Below are 17,387 nucleotides of genomic sequence, written 5' to 3'. Positions count from 1 at the left end.
CATTTGATATCTGAGCTCTCCTGCGGAGTTCACACTTCATATTCCAAAAATTAAGTTGTCCCTTCTTAGAAAACACAGTTTTCCCAGCCAGTCAAACACACACACCAGGCTGAAGGAGGACAGGATAGCTGCCATTACCTTCTGTCACTGCCAGCTGCCTTAAAGCCAGTCTGGGAGGTGTAAAGACCCAGCCCTGTTAGTAAGTACATTACTTCAGGACAACCTTAATTTGCGACTCACGAACTTTTTGACTATGTTCTTGATATCATTTCTCCTTTATCACTTTCAATCTTTACATATAGCAATTTAAATTACCTTATTTACTGGTCAGTGAAAAGTTTTCAACAAGCAAAAAACCCCAATATAAAACAGAGTTAAGTTCTATGACAATATATTCTTAAAGGGACACTGCCAATGTAAAGATTACTTTCAGTCTTCAAATTGTCTCTCTGATATTGTTAAAAGTAACACCTCACATTACTGTATGTAGTGTTGTTGTAGCTTTGTTGATCCCAGGATATGAGAGAGATAATTGGACCAACTTCTACTGGCGAGAGAAAAAGCTTTCGAGCTTACATAGAGCTCCTCTTCTTCTTGGAAGAGCTCTGTGTAAGGTTGAAAGTTTCTCTCTCTCTCTCTCTCTCACCAACAGAAGCTGGGCCAATAAAAGATATTACTCCCTCACCCACTTTGCATCTCACATTACTGTAACTGCATTAAAAAAATTAAAAGCATTAAAAAATTAGGAAAATGTGACTGAAAAATAAAATTGGGCAAGGACACCGAGGGATGAGTTTAGCACCTGAAGATACTTAACTCAGTTTTTTAACTGACTAGATTTCAAGGTCATAGTGTCCCTTTAACATTGACACAAATAAATTATAAAAAACAACAGCTCTGATGTTAGTCAGAAGCAGAAAAATCTTCCTCATATTAAAATCAGAAGGAATTTCTCCGATTTCTTGGGTCTTATCAGCCCTCAGGTCCAATACCTTTTCTAGGACCAATGCAAGATGGAACTGTATACACAAGGCCTAAAATACAAACACAGTTTTACAAAATCCAGCAATATAAAATCCAGGCTCAAAAAGAGTCCTTCACACCATGAACAGAGAGAATACCTATAAGACCAGAAAATATATTTTTTGAGCCTTCTATTTACACGATGACTTTGTACGGTTACACCTCATGCCAACAGTTCCATCTTATCACCTATGCACAGAGTTGTCCAACTGTCACTCTATATTCATGTAAAGTTCAAATTGAAAAGAAAAACCATCGTAATTTAATTTAGAAAGTAAAGGTGACCTGCAAAGGGGAAAAAAAATGGGCTCATTCTCTCTTTTGTTCAGACATAAGGATTAAAGGTAGTTTGAAAGTTTTGTCAAAAAAATGTGTTTTCTTGCTTTTCACATCAAAAATTCAGATTTTGTCTATTGTGAAAACCTTGTGGTGAAGGGGAAACTAATTAAACATCAACAAGTGTGGTCAAATACTACAGAAGTGAGGGCCATAAAAGATAGACATAGAAACAGAGACTAAAGGAGACTGAATCCTGAACAATTGAAAGGGGAGTGGGATAGGATCTACCTAATCAGAATCCAGGATTGTTCCTCTGTGTGTCACTCTGGAGCCTAGAATGCCTGTTGAGTCAGCATGAAGCGATGGAAACAGCTACAAGCATGGCTGAGAGCTCTTTTTGCTCAGCATAACACCAGGTTCAATAATCAGTGGATTTAGCAGTCTGTTACCATCCAATTAAGTTCTCAGCCATTTTGAATTAACTAGTTATACCCATTCAATGTACAGCCACATGACAGCAAGTCTCTACACCATTGGTGTCCTTTTGTTTATTTATAAGGAACGTACAAAGTCCAATCTCTCTGAATGCAGAAGGAACCAAGAATGATAGGAGCATTTTCTTAGCTTACAGCCCCCAAGCCTTTTCAGGAAACACAGGTTCCAAAGTTCGCTCTAGCTTGTTCTAGGGTCACACTGTACTTCCAGGCTCCTGCGTGGCTTTCTTGCCTCTCTCTCTGTTGTCTGTTCTCACACATGCATACCCCTACCCAAAACAATACTCAACCAAAAGCTCCCGAGCATGCAAAACTTCTCCCCCATTTGTCTGAGGTATGGGTTTACACTAAGTTATGAGGGCGAGTTCACATTTTATCTCAATGAGATTTTAACTCAACCCAGAACAAGGTTTCACCAAGGTCACAACATCATGCCAAGCATACTAGACCGTTGTGATATCAGTGGTAACAACCAATCATAACCCCTATTCTACAAGTAAGTTATATGCAACAATTTCACTGGTTGTATGAGAGCAACTGCACAGATGGTGGATAACTTGGCCCAAATGCTACACCTGTGTGACAGCATACACAATAAATCCGCCCAACACACACAGACCTCACAACAGCTGCACAATATACCTGCACAATCCCCCTGTACAGAAATCAGTGCAATTAGCACACACAAAACACCCAAACGTCACTCTGAAACCTAGAGCGTCTGTCGAATCAGCGAGAAGCGATGGAAACAGCTACAAGCCTGGCTGAGAGCTCTTTTTGTTTAGAATATCACCATGTTCAGTCATCACTGGGATTTATGGTCTGTCAATGTCCAATTGTTAAGTTCTCAGCCATTCTGGCTTTTTTTATACACAGGACTTTACGAATTACATCCATGCAACAGTCCTTCCGCTTTAATCAGCTTAATTACAACTTGTTTTGTTAGCTTTTGTAAACACTTACTTACACATTCCTGCTTAACACACTCTTCAGAGAGGGATGTATTTAATGATTCAACCACCCTGTCTCTTCAGCGAAGGAGTGAGGGCTTCAATAGACATTTGGGACTCCTGAGAAGTCCTCTAATACAATTAAAGAAGGCCAGAGTTGACATTACTGATGAATCCAAGGTATAAAAGCAGCATTCCATCCCGCCCCACCCTGAGTGCTGGCTCTGCAGCTCCCACTGGCCAGGAACCGCAGCCAATGGGAGCTGCTGAGGTGGTGCCTGCAGGCAGAGGCAGCATGCAGAACCACCTGGCAGCGCCTCCGCCTAGGAGCGGCCGGGACAGGTTGTTGCTTGTGGGGAGCCGTCTGAGGTGAGCACCCCTTGGATCCAGCACCCCAAAACCCTTCCCGCGCCCCAACTCCCTGCCCTGAGCCCCCTCCCACACCCAAACTCCATCCCAGAGCTCACACCCTGCACCCCGAATCCCTCATGGCCGTTCCTCTGCCTAGGAGCACCAGGGACATGTTGCCGCTTCCGGGCAGCCCCGCAGAGCCAGATAAGGAGCCTGCCAGCCCCGCACCAACTGGACTATAAACCGGACCTTCTATGAAGATTAGAAAATGCCGGTTTGTAGAGCTTTCTGGTTGGTACAGAGCCAGATAACAGAGCTTTTACTCTACCTCAACTGGTATTCACCTCATCAGTTCTGCGCTTCCAGAGGCAGCAAAAACAGGGTCAGTCCAGGCAGGTTATTGACTAAACAAGTGTCTGTCTACACATGGAAGTTTTTACCAGTTATACTTGTAGAGTTATATCATTAGAAACCACATATGGACACATTTATTGCAGTATAAGATTGGCTTTTTTGGTTTAGCTTAAACCCCTTTTCAAGTAAAATAAGCTACATTTAAAAAACAAAATGAAGCACATATAAGAATGTCCACATGGAAGGTTATACTAGTATAACTATATTGGTTTAAATTCACACTTCACGTTATACCAGTATAATCCTCCCATGTAGACAAGCCCTAGTAACAAATCAAGAGCACAGCACCACATACTTCAGAGTCCCCTCAATTTAGTTTTGGAACAAAGCATGCTCCTGTTTTAGATGGTCTCTGCCAGAGCCAATGAGAAAATCCCATTAAAAACAAAGGAATGCATAACTGATACTGTAGTGCCTTGAAGAGATTTGCCGTATATAGGCTAGATTACAATCTGAGCAAACCTTCCTTCAAATAATTTTTGTTTAAAGCAAAATAGAAAATGTTTTAACTGACTTTTTTCTTCAAAATAAAGAAACACATCCATTGACAACAATCAGAACCTATTTCTGAAGCATGAACAGTTCACGTCATTCATGTGAACAGAATATTTATACTTCATTGTAATTAAAAAGAGCAGGACAAGAAGTAGGTACAAATTATACTTTCATCAGGACACAGGTAAACAAGTTACTGCAGTAACAGAGTAAAAAAAGAAACATAGGAAGTTTGGCCATGAAATCAGGATTCGAGGCTGGTTAGGAGAGACAGGTACCAGAGACTGCTAAAGAATTAAATGAATACTTCAATTCTTCAAAGTACAGGTGGCAAAGTCTAGGTCTGTTCATGGAAACCAAAAGGTTAGGCGCTATTAGGTCAGGTCAGCTAATCCATCCCTTTGCCCTGCTTGAAGGGCAGGAGAACATAGTGTAAGGAACAATCTTTTTCTGACTTTGTTGGGCAACAGCGCTTGTACTACTTCTACAAAACTGTTCCGTAACTGAATAGAATTCACCGTCAGGAAGCTTTCCAACCAAGCTAGGCAACTCCAAGCCACGGCTTTTCAAGCTTCCAAATTAGAGCTTCAGAATCACATAAAGTACAAGCTAATGATCTCTGCTAGAGTGTTCTAGAAAGAAAAAAATCTGGGGATGCCATTAAAATATTTTAATATTTAGCCTTATTGATGGCTCTTAAAAGTCTACCTTAAGCACAGCCCAGAGAATCTCCCCACATTTATGCTGCTTTATCATATTTCCTATTATTCTCTCTCTTTTTCATTCTTTCTTTCAAGATCCTCAAAATTATATTGTTCAGCAGAGACCGTTTAGGAAAAGGAAAAATTCTGGCTTGATCTGCTATTATTACATTTTGTAGGCAGGCATCCTTCTGAGTCCATGTCTCTATTGTATTCATTGCTATCATTCCTAGGAAGCCTTTATCTAGCAAGCAACAGGGTGGTTTTTTTAAATGGAATTCAGAATGGAACATTTAAGGCTAAAAAGGCAACTCAGCTTCTTACTAAGTCTGAATGCTGTCGCTCTTGATGCACACTATTTTTTATTTTACCATTTTGCTTACATATTATGCAGTTCCATAAAACATGGCTCTTCCTGGCTGAGTGAAATAAATCCTGCATAACATGCCAGGAGCGGACTAGTTAGAAGCATGTTGAAAATGCTCAAAGAAACTTATTCTGTTTATACAATGCCCCGATTCATCTTAACTATTATATAAAGATTCTCCCTCAGGACAGCTTGGATTAATTCAAGTCAGCATATATCACAGCAATCTGGGTTTAATATACAAGATATTCCACATACCTCATTGGATTGCTTCCCACTATATGACATTTTCTTGATGGCCACCACTTCATTGGTGCGCACATCACGTGCCTGTAACATTAAAACATGAAGTATTAATATCTCGTATCATAAAGAAAATACCCAGTAAAGAAAATAAAAAACACAGAATGATTTCTCATTGGAATAGAAGTACTGAAAAGGCCTTATCCATTTAATAGTTAGCCTGGATATAGAATGTTAAAATAATACATTTCACTAGGGGTGATGAATGTTGGATATATTCAGAAACTGAATTAAATTAAAAAAAAAAATCCCCAAAAAAGAAAGAAAGAAAGAAAAGAAAAGAAATCACACTCCTATTTGTGGGACATGATTCTCAACTCATCCCATCTATTGTCAGCATCCATCAGCTCTCTGTAAGTTACTTCTAGACTAAAGAGCATCTCTGTAAATGTGGTTTTTCTGATTTTAAGAAGTAGAATAGATCTCTAAACCAACCTCTGCCCTTCCCCACGGCCCTGCCATAAGTAATCTGAACAAGTGAAATCAAGCCCCACTCTCCCATTCCACTCCAAACAGAAGGGAACATACTGCAATATCACATGGCCAAAATTACTCTGATATTTCTGACATCAGCTGCAAACAGTGGACACCTTTCTGATGCTGCAGGGAGAGGATAAATGTGGAATGTGATACAAAGTAGATCACATAAATGAAGGTGTTTGCCATAAAGAGACATACATTTATTTTCAAATTCTGATTCTTGCATTTCTTGTCCAGCATTATTTACAACTTATAAAATCATAGAAATGTAGGGCTGGAGGGAATCTCAAGAGGCTATGTAGTCCAGCCCCGCAAGCTGAGGCAGGACCAAGTAAACCTAGACCATCCTTGACAGGTTTGCCCAACCTATTCTTAAAAACCTCCAATGATGGGGATTCCACAACGTCTCTTGGAAGCCTATTCTAGAACTTAACTATCCTTACAGTTAAAAGTTTTTTTCCTAATATTTAACCTGAATCTCCCTTGCTGCAGATTAAGCCCATTACTTCTTGTCCTACCTTCAGTGGATGTGGAGAACAAATTGATCACAATCCTTTTTAAAACAGTCCTTAACACACTTGAAGACTTATCAGGTCCTCCCTCCTCTTCTCTTCTCAACACTAAACAACGCCCAGGTTTTTTTAACCCTTCCTCAAAGGTCCGGGTTTCTGAACCTTTTATCATTTTTGTTGCTCTCCTCTGGAATCTCTCCAATTTGTCCACATCTTTCCTCAAGTGTGGCATCCACAATTGGATAAAGTACTCCAGCTGAGGCATCACCAGTGCTGAGGAGAGCAAGACAATTACTTCCTGTGTATTGCATGTGATACTCCTGTTAATACACCCCAAAATAATATTAGCCTTTTTCACAATTGCATCACATTGTTGACTCATTCAATTCGTGATCCACTATAACTCCCAGATCCTTTTCAGCAGTACTACTGTCTAGCCTGCAATTCCCAGTTTAGTTTTGTGTGTTTGATTTTTCCTTCCTAAGCTTCATACTTAGCTCTTATCTTTAATGAATTGCACCTTGTTGATTTCAGGTCAATTTGTCAAGGTCTTTTTGAATTCGAATCCTTTTCTCTAATTTGTGCTAGCAAACCCTTCTCATCTTGGTGTTATCTTCGTATGTTATAAGCATGCTCTCCACTCCATTATCCAAGTTATTAATGAAAATGGTGAAAAGCACCAGACCCAGGACAAACCCATGCAGGACCTCACTAAATAAATCCTCTCCGTCTGACAGCAAATCGTTAAAATAACTCATCTTTGTAATCATTTTTTTAACCAGTTTGACACCCCTCTTATAGTAATTTCATCTAGATGACATTTTCCTAGTTTGTTTATAAGAACGTCATATGCAACTATGTCAAAATCCTTACTATACAATCAACACACATCACGTCTACACCTTCCCTGCTCCCTATCCACTAGGTCGGTAAACCTGTCAAAGAAGGAAATGGTGTTGGTTTGGCATGATTTGTTCTTGACAAATCCATGTTGGCTATTTCTTATAATTCTATTATCTTCTAAGTGCTTACAAATTGATTAATAATTTGTTCCAGTATCTTTCCAGATACTGAAGTTAGGTTGACTGGTCCATGAGTCCCCGTTCCTCTTTGTTCCCCTTTTAAAGAGAGGTGCTATATATGCCCTCCTCCTCGTCTGGGACTTCACCAGTCCTCCATGAGTTCTCAAAGATAATTGCTAACAGTGCTGAGATTGCTTCAACTAATCGTTTAAGTACCCCTAGGATGAGTATAGCACAATAAACGTTAATGGCTCTTCATGCTACAGACTGATTTCCTGTTCTCAGAAAATTTACAATCTAAACTAAGACAAGATGACAATATAGGGAGTGGACAATATAATAATGCTGTCAGTGGGAACCCAATGTGTTCTGAAGTAAAGCTATTGTTTTAATTTTCATTACGTTTTAGCAGAGGCCCTGAAATACTCAAGGAACAGCACACTCAGCCTCAAAGCAAAGAGGAGAGCACCGTGTTGTTTAGCAGAACAAAATCCCAACCAATCCTCTACTGAAAGTTCCATACATGGCTAAGGAGGCGGGGAACTCCTCAGGGCCTCTCTCTCATGTTTGTTTGACTTGACCACAAAGCCAAAATAACGGTGTATGTCATGAATTTCAATGACACTAGTACTAAAATACTAACTCTACTAGCCATTTCAATGCAGCCTTACAATGAAGGATCTCCAACAATGCAGAAGGTGAAAGTATGAAGAAAGCTAAATTACCTTACCTGCTGCAATTTCAAGCTACAGTTAACAAAAGAATACTCAAGTTAAATTTCAGGTTGCAAAATTAGTAAATCTGACCTTATCACTCAGTGTTGCAATCTATCAAACACAGGCTTCCAGAACTTTCATTACATTCAGGACTCCAGAGTTTGTAAAGGGGTTTCTCAGCCATATTCTCGTACTTTGCCATTCATTGTTGACAGTGAATTCTGAAACCCTCTTACCTCAATGATGAACTTCTGACTAGCTTTTACCATTTTCTTTCTGTAACTGAGGATGCTGCATTTCAGTGTTGAGTCTACATTTCAATCTATTTAAGGTAACTATTAAAAATGCAAAAATTATTTTTTTTACCAGTACAATTTAAACATTGTAACTCCTAGATCTTCTCCAGGGAGAGGAAACTGTTCACAGACCCAACTGTTTCCTCTGCCACAACCATGCCCATTAGTATTAGCTAGGGCCGTAATTTATTAAGCACAAAGCAGATCTTAAGTGAGGGCTGCTGCCAATCCAAAATACAGCAACAAACATGCCCTGCGTTTCTGTTGAAATAAAAGGCAGAAATAAGAAGTAAGATTTAAAGAGCTGTTGTCACCTCATGAAAACTGGGAAAAATACTCAACTGAGAAATAATTCTGCTCATGCAATTTTCTCTATCTTTCTGAGATTTTTATCCACAACAGTACTGAGTTGCTGGAGGTGTGGATTTTAACAGGCCAACATTAATACACTCTGTTTCAGAGGGCGCTTGTATCCCCTATTTGGATTCATTATTTGAAATGAACTACAGGTACCAACACTGACAAGGACGAACCTGCTTTGATATTAGCAAATACCAGCACACCTGATTTTTGAATAAGCGGGGATAGGTGGCTCCTGAAGAGTGCCCTGGAAGCCAAACATCTAGCACTGATCTACTAGAAGAAAAACACTATGACCAGGCAAAAATCTAGAAACCTCTGGATCCCCATCCTTCTTGAGAAAATTCCCTTTGCATCACAATGAAATGAACATCTGCAACAGTCTTTGGCAGCCCAACTACCAATAACAAACTTCAGCCATGGCTGCTTCCTGTGCACCTGATGAAGGCACTGAAGGTATAATTCTGTCCCTACTGAAGTCAACAGTGAAACTCCAATGGACTTCCACAGGGTCAGGATTTCACCCCTAATCTACAGCATCTCTGGGATTGGGACCTTGGAATATAACAACAAAATTCTATTGTGGTTCCATCAAAGGATCCCAATGCACTTAATTAATATCAACTCAGTCTTGCAACAGACTTGTGAGGGACAGAAGTATCCTTATTTACAAAGTGGGTGGGGGACCGACTTGCCCAAGATCACAGAAGTAATCAGCACCACAGCAAGGAAGAGAACTCAGGGCTCCGGTCTCCCAGCCCTTCACCTTCACCACAAGGCCAGACTCTATCCCAAGGAGGCAAAATTCAAATACGTTTTGTTTTTTAAACTAGCTTTAGTTTTATACTTTATACTCTTGAATTCATCCTGCTACACTCATCTGACGATATTTATTTCCATACCAGCTGCAATTCTGTTGTTGTGCTACTATCTTTCTGTTTGTCCATATTCCTATAGTGCTTGGGTTTACTACCCTTAAACCTTCAACAAACAATTAGGAAACTAATTAAGAACAACACTGCACAGGTTTCATGTAGCAAGAGATACTGGCGGGTTAACAGAGAAAATACCACCCTGAACCTACCATAAAAATACTTCCCTTGCCCCACATACTCCAAAAAACATCTAAAATATTTGGACTATTTGGGTGATTGGCCCGACAGATGACAAATATTCAAGGTAGAACAATTAGACTGGGAGAAAAGAAAATCTTGGGAATATCTGTTGAATAGAGCAATCACCTAGCACACTTATCACAAAGGATTTAAGGTTTATTTGGGTGAGGGAGGAGGGAATCACTGAAATAATCAAATGGGTGAACAGCTACAATAAAAAAGGGCAAAGAAGATACCAGATTATAGCAGCAGAAGGAACGTAGACATAATAAAAAAGAGTCAATATACCCACCTCCTTGCCCTCTCTGGAGCACTCTACCTAGCACTGGTTACTGTATAAAAGAAAGGCTATTCTTGCACTGAAAAGGATGAAGAATTAGGGCAGCAAAGATGATACTAAAACCAAAAATGTAATAGGAAGCCTTGTAATTACTGGGGTGATAATACCCTGAGGTGAGCCAACAGAGTTCATGAAAATAATGAAAGGAATTGTAGTTAAACTTTATACAATGGTCTAAAACTTGGAGAGCAGGATAAAAAGTAGAGGTAATAGACCTATAGAATAAATTATCACAGATGATGATCAAAAGAGTATGAATCTGAGTGAAATCTAGACCTGGTTTTGGACGTGTGAGTGAAGGGGTGGAGTAAGAGATATAATAAAGAAAAGGAAAACAGAATTAAAATACAATTCAAAGGGCAAGATTTTGGGGATGTATGGCTTTTTCCAGTTCCTAAACAGTTCCTAGATGTGTATTATTATTAACAACATTCCCAGGCCAAGCTGTACACAACGAAAGTAGATGGGGGAAAAAAAGTTTCTTTACTAAAAAACAACCAACCCCCCCAAAAAACAACACCCACCTTAAACACACAAATATTATTGATAAGTTAACATCAATAGTCAATAACTGCCAGAATCTGAATATGAAAAGAAAAGAGAGCCATGAAGGTTAACAAGCCAGAGAGTTAAAGGCACCCAGTTTCTTTGAAGCGTCTTCCCTAGCCTGGAAAAATCCATATGACATCCAAAACAAAGGCTGTATGGTTATGATGCCACCCAATTTATTAGGTGATCATAAAACCCAGGGCTTGTTTGAGATTTCAGGCATGTATGCACATGCATATTGTGTTCAATCCTCAAGAGAAGGCAAGGTATCAAAGTTCCCAAGAATGGAGTAGCTAGACCAATGATACAAGATGCATGCGTGTGACGCAAAATGCATAACAAAGCTGATGCTTTAAGTACAGCAGCTTTGGCAATGTTCCTTTGAAGTTTTAACTACATTTAACTTAACTAGAGAACACTTTAATAGTGTATTATCCAAGAATTGAATATTGCTGATGGAACACAAGATAATTTTTATTTTAGTAAGGAATTACTGGTTCTGCAAGAAAATCAGAAATGAGACATTCATGCTCTCCCAATCTAACTTCATATACATAATCTTTACCTTAACAAATTTCTCCCCACCCACCAGGTCCATCTCATCTTTCTGGGTAGAGCTTTATGTAATATAATGTCTATCTATAAAATAGCTTCAGATATAAAATTTCTTACAAGAGATTTTCCAGAGCAAAAAAGATACTGTAATCACGTCTAGTTTGTGTGTTGAAGCTTAAAATGCAAAACAATAATAGACAGTAACATACCACACATCTTCTACGGGGCATACTCCTTTATTAACAAAAGACACATGATACACTAACGTTTGAGCAACATCATGCAAAGCTTACCTTTTGTCCTTTAGGAAGACTGTCTAATCTCCTACCTGCAGTGCATCAGAAGTACAATCTGAACACAGTAAGGTAGAAATCCCTCTTTGTAATGAACTTTCTGACAATAATGTTTAGTGAGAGAGTGTGTAGAGAAGAGAAGGGTTAAAAAGCTTGGGAGGGTGGGTTCTCCACCATTTAAATTCATGGCAGCACTTGTCATGCTGCTTGAAGGGTGCCCTGGTAAAGGGCATTCAACCCTTAAATGATTTTTAACTTGAAACAAATACGGAGTTCACAGAGATATTGATGTGATGAATGCTCTTCTTTTCTTGCTGTTTGAGCACACCTCTACCACATGCAGGTGACCTCTAACTATGTGCTCGTTTTGGTTAACCATCCCCTATGACATTTCTGTACCATAATAATATGTAGCAAAGTTGAAAACATTTAAAAATTGTGTCAAAAAGTGGGCAGAGGGGAGAAGTGAGTTGATCTAAAATCTATCTCCAGTTTTCTCTGCAGTGAATTTAACGATATTAAGCAATGTTCACCTGTGGCATTTACTTCATTATAAAACATTTGCTCACACGTTCTGTTCCCAGGCAGTGGCAGCTCACAATTTTAAGCAAGGAACAAAATTAAGAAGCTTTTCCTAATTAGTTCATCTGTGCTGCATTAAATTTGTGCTGGAAGGTTCCCAACATGGTCTGCTGCAATTATTAACAATGAATAGGAAGCTCATAAAATACTGACACAAATAGCTCTCTGTAAGAAAACTGACAGGTTTGGCCACACCTGTTATAATTATAAATGAGAAAAGGTTTGCACCGGAAAATGGCTTTTTAATGAAGGTCTCACAGTATGCACTTAGGTTAACAGACAGTAAGTTGCAAATGAAGTAGCTGTAAGAGGCTAAGAGATATCCCATGTCTCAGTTGTGCTATGTAAGCAGAGAGTAGGCAGGGAAAAATCCTGGTCCCCAAAAGCTCAGGTCAAATAGAAATGTTATATGGACAAGTATTGGGATTCCAGTCTGTTGAATAAGGACAGCAGGGGACGCTGAGGCAAACTGAGTGACACAGTGCGAGAGAAAATGGCTGCGGAGGGGCTGAGTGGCAGATGGAGAAAGAAAACTGAGCTGCACTCAGGGGCAGGGGACGAGAAGGAACTGTATGGAGCAACAGAACTGCACTGCCAGTCAGAAGGGAGGCACTGAAATGAAGAGAAGCTGAGCAGAGCAATAGAGCTGAGTTGCCAGTCATGAAGAGTGGCAGAAATATGGGCCTTGATGATGTCAGCCAGGTGAGACCAAGAAGAAGTGCACTACTGAGCATGCCCAAGACTGAGCCTCAGGTGAACATGTTCCCTGTTAGTGCTGTGATTAGTATATGGGGTCTGGGGAATGGAGAGATGGGATCTGGGCTTTTCAGCTGCAGTCAGATAGTTTACTGGCAGTTAACATTGCCAGAAAGGTAAGCAGGAGTTTAACTGGCTAACCAAGGCAGAGTAGCTGTAGTTCGTTTTACTACACACTTGATTACTTGCTGATGCAACACACTCTTTGATTTATGATGGAAGCGGTCTCTTTTCAAGTACTTTGCCTTGCAATTGCAAACTTTGCTGCTGCTAGGCCCTGCAATTTTAATGTGCAACTAAATCCCTGACTACTTCTGATCGTTTGTATTACTGTCATGCCTAAGAGCACCAGTCATGGACTCTGACCCAGCTTTTCTTCTTATTAATACGGTGGTAACACCTAGGGACTCTAGCAAGAGACTGAGGCCCCATCGTGCTAGACACTGTACAAACACATAACAAGACCACCAACCCTCACCCAAAGAGCCTACCATAAAAACCTCAATGTTTCAGATGAGTTAATTTTCCTCAATAAGTAGTAAAAAGGCAATATCCAGAGTTAAAAATTAGCCAGCTAATATTCACAAGTAACTGTCTGTTCAAATTACTTACAAAATAAACTGCTCCAAAGCTTCCATGACCAATCTCTCGGAGATCTGTGAAGAGTTTTTCTGGATCTTCTTTAAAGAAGAGCTCTGCAATTTCTGGGTCCTTCAGGCTGCCCGCTCGGCTGGTTGATGGCATCCTGATGGGCAGTTAGCCGACTGACTATCTGGGTTGAAAGAGCTGCCTCAACCCTTGGTTCATCTGTATGAATGGGGCCTCTTCAGCATGGATTACTGTAAAAAAAACATAACTTATCACTGATTACAAATCTCAGAGCCAGTGCAAAGCAACTCATTACTGAAGTCTACAGATGAGCAGGGTCCAAATTTCTTGTAGACTAAGCATGCCACTCATAACAAGTGATGCTAACACAGGAGTTGCTATACCAGATCAGTCCAACTGCTACGTAAGTCTGGTATCCTGCCTTCAACAGAGACATGCAACTTATCCCTCGATGGAAGGTACATAAAAAATGGGGGTGGGGCGAACACCCCACCTACAATCCACTTAGCCAGTCATGCAGGGATCTAATGGGAAAAAATTCCTTCCAGGAATACAAAAATCGACCAGCTTATGAAGACTTAATTCCCCATGTGATCTTTCATTTGCAGAGATGCAAATGTTAATGGTTATACAATTATCTGCAGTACGTCTCTCAATGACCCCTAGTAATAGTGAATTCTACTGCTTAACTATAGAACCTTCCTTGGTAATAAACTTACTGCCCTTTAGCTTAATTGAATTCAGTATTACCTTCTTTTATTACACCACAGGCTAAAAAGGAGGCACTGATCAACTGTGACTAATTTTCCATACTTCCATCAAATCACCTTGAACACTTCTCCTGCCACCGGTAAATAAGGGCTTGTCTGCCCTTGAAATGCTGCAACTGTACCACTGTAGCGCTTCAGCATAGACACGACTTACACCAGCTGGAGGGGTTCTCCCAGCAGCCTAGATAACCCCCCGAGAGGTGGCAGCTAGGTCAAAAGAAGAATTAGGTCAGTATAACTAGGTCATGCAGGGGTGTGAAAAATCCACACACCTGCATAACACAGCTAAGCCGATCTAACCCCCAGTGTAGACAGCGCTACATCCATGGGAGAACTCTTCTGTCAAGCTAGCTGCTGCCTCTCAAGGAGATGAATTACCTATGCCGGTGGGAAAAGCCCTCCCACCGGCGTAGGTAGCATCTTCACTGAAGCTCTACAGCAGTGTAGCTGTACTGTTGTAGCATTTTAAGTGTAGACAAGCCCATACCTTCAGCCTTATCAGTCTCTTCTGATACATAAATTCAAGACCTCTCTCTTATATGCCTGCTCTTGATATTTTCTATCACAACCCACATCTTAGAGAGATGGTGACCAAAATCAGAAAGAGTAACATGTGTCTGTCCCTTCAGACAAACTCAAGCATTGATGTTTTCTTTAACTGCAATTAGCACATAACAAAGCTATTTTCATTAAGCCATCTCCAATAGCTTTCCACAGAAGAACCTGAAAGTTCAGATGCCATTAGCATATGTGAAGTGTTTTAAGTGTGCTTTACCTTACATTTATCCAAAATTGATTGGTCATTTTGGACTATGTCTACACTAGGAAAAAAGCTGTACTTTTAATGTGTTAAAATCCTATTGTAGACAGGGCAATTGCAGTTCTAACATGTTAGGGTTTACATGTACCAGCGAACACAAGTTAAAACAACAACTTGCCTTGTCTACTCTAGGATTTTCACTAACGTTAAAAACACACATTTTCGCCTAGAGAGGACAAAGCCTTGGCATTGGGAGTTTCTCACAATCCTCCATAAAATGTTACCAACCAAAACAACTATATCACTGGCAAATAGCTAACATACTATCCCCTTTCTTCTCCAAATCTTTTTGTTCTGTCTAGTCAAGATTGATACTTCCACATTTTACATTTTGTATGTTAAACCTACAGAAGGTTTTTAACTTCATAGCAGACAAAAACAGTAAATATGAGTTTAAGTGTTATGTTTAAAGGTCATTATCCCTGCACAATTTTCTCCTTTTCTGTCTCTGTACCCCCACCTCTCTTCAAATCTCCAGATCTCTGTTGAATCATTGGTTCCCCGCACCGGAAGAGACTCCTATAGAAATTATAGACAAAAATAATGCTCCTTAGAGTGCTTGTGCATAGCAGTATTTTCCTCTAGCCACTGGCAGCATGTGAAACTGACAAAGACAACTTGATCCTTGTTAGTTTCAAGCAACTGCCAGACCCACTACATGGAAAGCACTATTGTGTGTGAGCACAGCCAAGACATACCTAGTTATCAATGCTGCATGACTCTCCAACTTGTCTAGCTAAGAGGTATTTGGGAGATGGGATGCAAGAAAATCCAGGATTTCCATAATGTACCTCCAAATAGCCAGGATTGTAAACATTTGTAATATAACCATAAATGGGTTTCCATGACAGCCCACTCTCAGCACCCAAGGAACAAAACCACATGCAGATACCACAGTGATGGATTGGGTATAAGAAATTAGATGGAATTATGAACTGTTGTGCAAATATAATTATGAACGTGTTTTAAGTATGTATTTATGCAGGTGCCATTACAATGACACTGGTGTCAACCTATTAATTTCTCTGTTCATTTATATTAAAACATACGATTAGCACAGGAATTATATATAAAATGTAGCTCAATAAGATGAGTCAAATGTACAGGAATGTCATGCCTACATCTTATCTATCATCACAGAAATGTAGGACTGGGTGGGACCTTGAAAGGTCATCTCGTCCAGTCCCCTGCACTGAGGCAGGACTAAGTATTATCTAATTTTATCTCTTAAGGTTTCACACAGTAGAGAACAAGAATTAGCTGCAATTTAGTAGACACCTGAAATGGACTTCATTTATAACAGATGTGATAGAAAAGCAAAAAGATCAACAATATTACATTTGATCACAGCTCTAAAAAGAACATGACATTAAAAGACAACTGTTTCGCATTTACAGCCTAGAGCCGAACAATAGACAAAAACCATAAGTCAGAGAGGCAAGAGAAAGGAGATGGGGGAAGGGAGTTGATAACCACAGCACACTCAGTATTATTGAAGGAATGTTTCTTGGATCAACTGTAATGATGTCATGTTACATCTTTTAAAAAGCATCAGATTCTTACAAAAAGGACATTGTTGTTCAAAAGCAACTGCTGCAATCCCACAATGCTCTTTCCCTTACATCTGTTAATCAGTGGGGTCTAGGCTTGGACAAACCTGCCAATATGGACAAAAGTCACATGTCCCCTTCATAGTGCATCTGAGAAAGAGAGAGAGAATGAGAACCCTAGATACACAGAGCTGAGAGGGATTATAGGGTTGTCACCCTCAAACTAGCCACTATTCTCATTCTTGGCATGATTTTTGAGTATGCCTGTGAAATGTCATCAACAGGCAGGGCTTTTTACCAGTGCTGAAACTCCCTCCAGGCTGACAGCTTATACAGAAGTGGTGTGAGGCTCCTTCGCTGCCTTACTTCACATAGTAAATGGCAAATTAAAGTGGGTCCAGCAAAAACATCAGGTCTATTAACCTATTTCAAATACCTTAAAAGAAATTTTCTTCCTTTATTCTCAAAAAGTTTGCCTATCCTGAATCTTGAACATAATTACTACTTTTTATTTAAAGTACATATAATATATATATAAAAATAAACAAAAAAACTCATTTTAGTGCAACAGTTACAAATTTATACATGATATTATGCCTATCCTTGTGTAAGGTTCAAATGAACAAGCATTGCCAAGACATACTAATACAATTTCCACCCATTAAATAACTTTACATCTTCTTGC

General features: G+C 39.7%; 1 protein-coding gene across 1 annotated transcript in view; it reads right to left on the bottom strand.

Annotated features, from left to right (window-relative positions):
• The window catches only part of TAOK1 (TAO kinase 1), a 107,587-nt gene that overhangs the window by 47,807 nt on the left and 42,393 nt on the right, over window positions 1–17,387 (bottom strand). Inside the window, exons 2-3 of the mRNA XM_048823761.2 lie at window positions 13,566–13,792; window positions 5,333–5,404 (exon numbers count right to left, since the gene is read on the bottom strand). Coding sequence (XP_048679718.1) covers window positions 5,333–5,404; window positions 13,566–13,697 — 204 coding nt within the window. The 5' untranslated portion in view covers window positions 13,698–13,792. The remainder of the gene's footprint in view (window positions 1–5,332; window positions 5,405–13,565; window positions 13,793–17,387) is intronic.

Source organism: Caretta caretta, chromosome 17 (assembly GCF_965140235.1).
Source record: "Caretta caretta isolate rCarCar2 chromosome 17, rCarCar1.hap1, whole genome shotgun sequence".
Taxonomy (NCBI): Eukaryota; Metazoa; Chordata; order Testudines; family Cheloniidae; genus Caretta; species Caretta caretta.
Note: the sequence above shows the minus strand (reverse complement) of the source record. Positions and strands in the feature narration are given on the sequence as shown.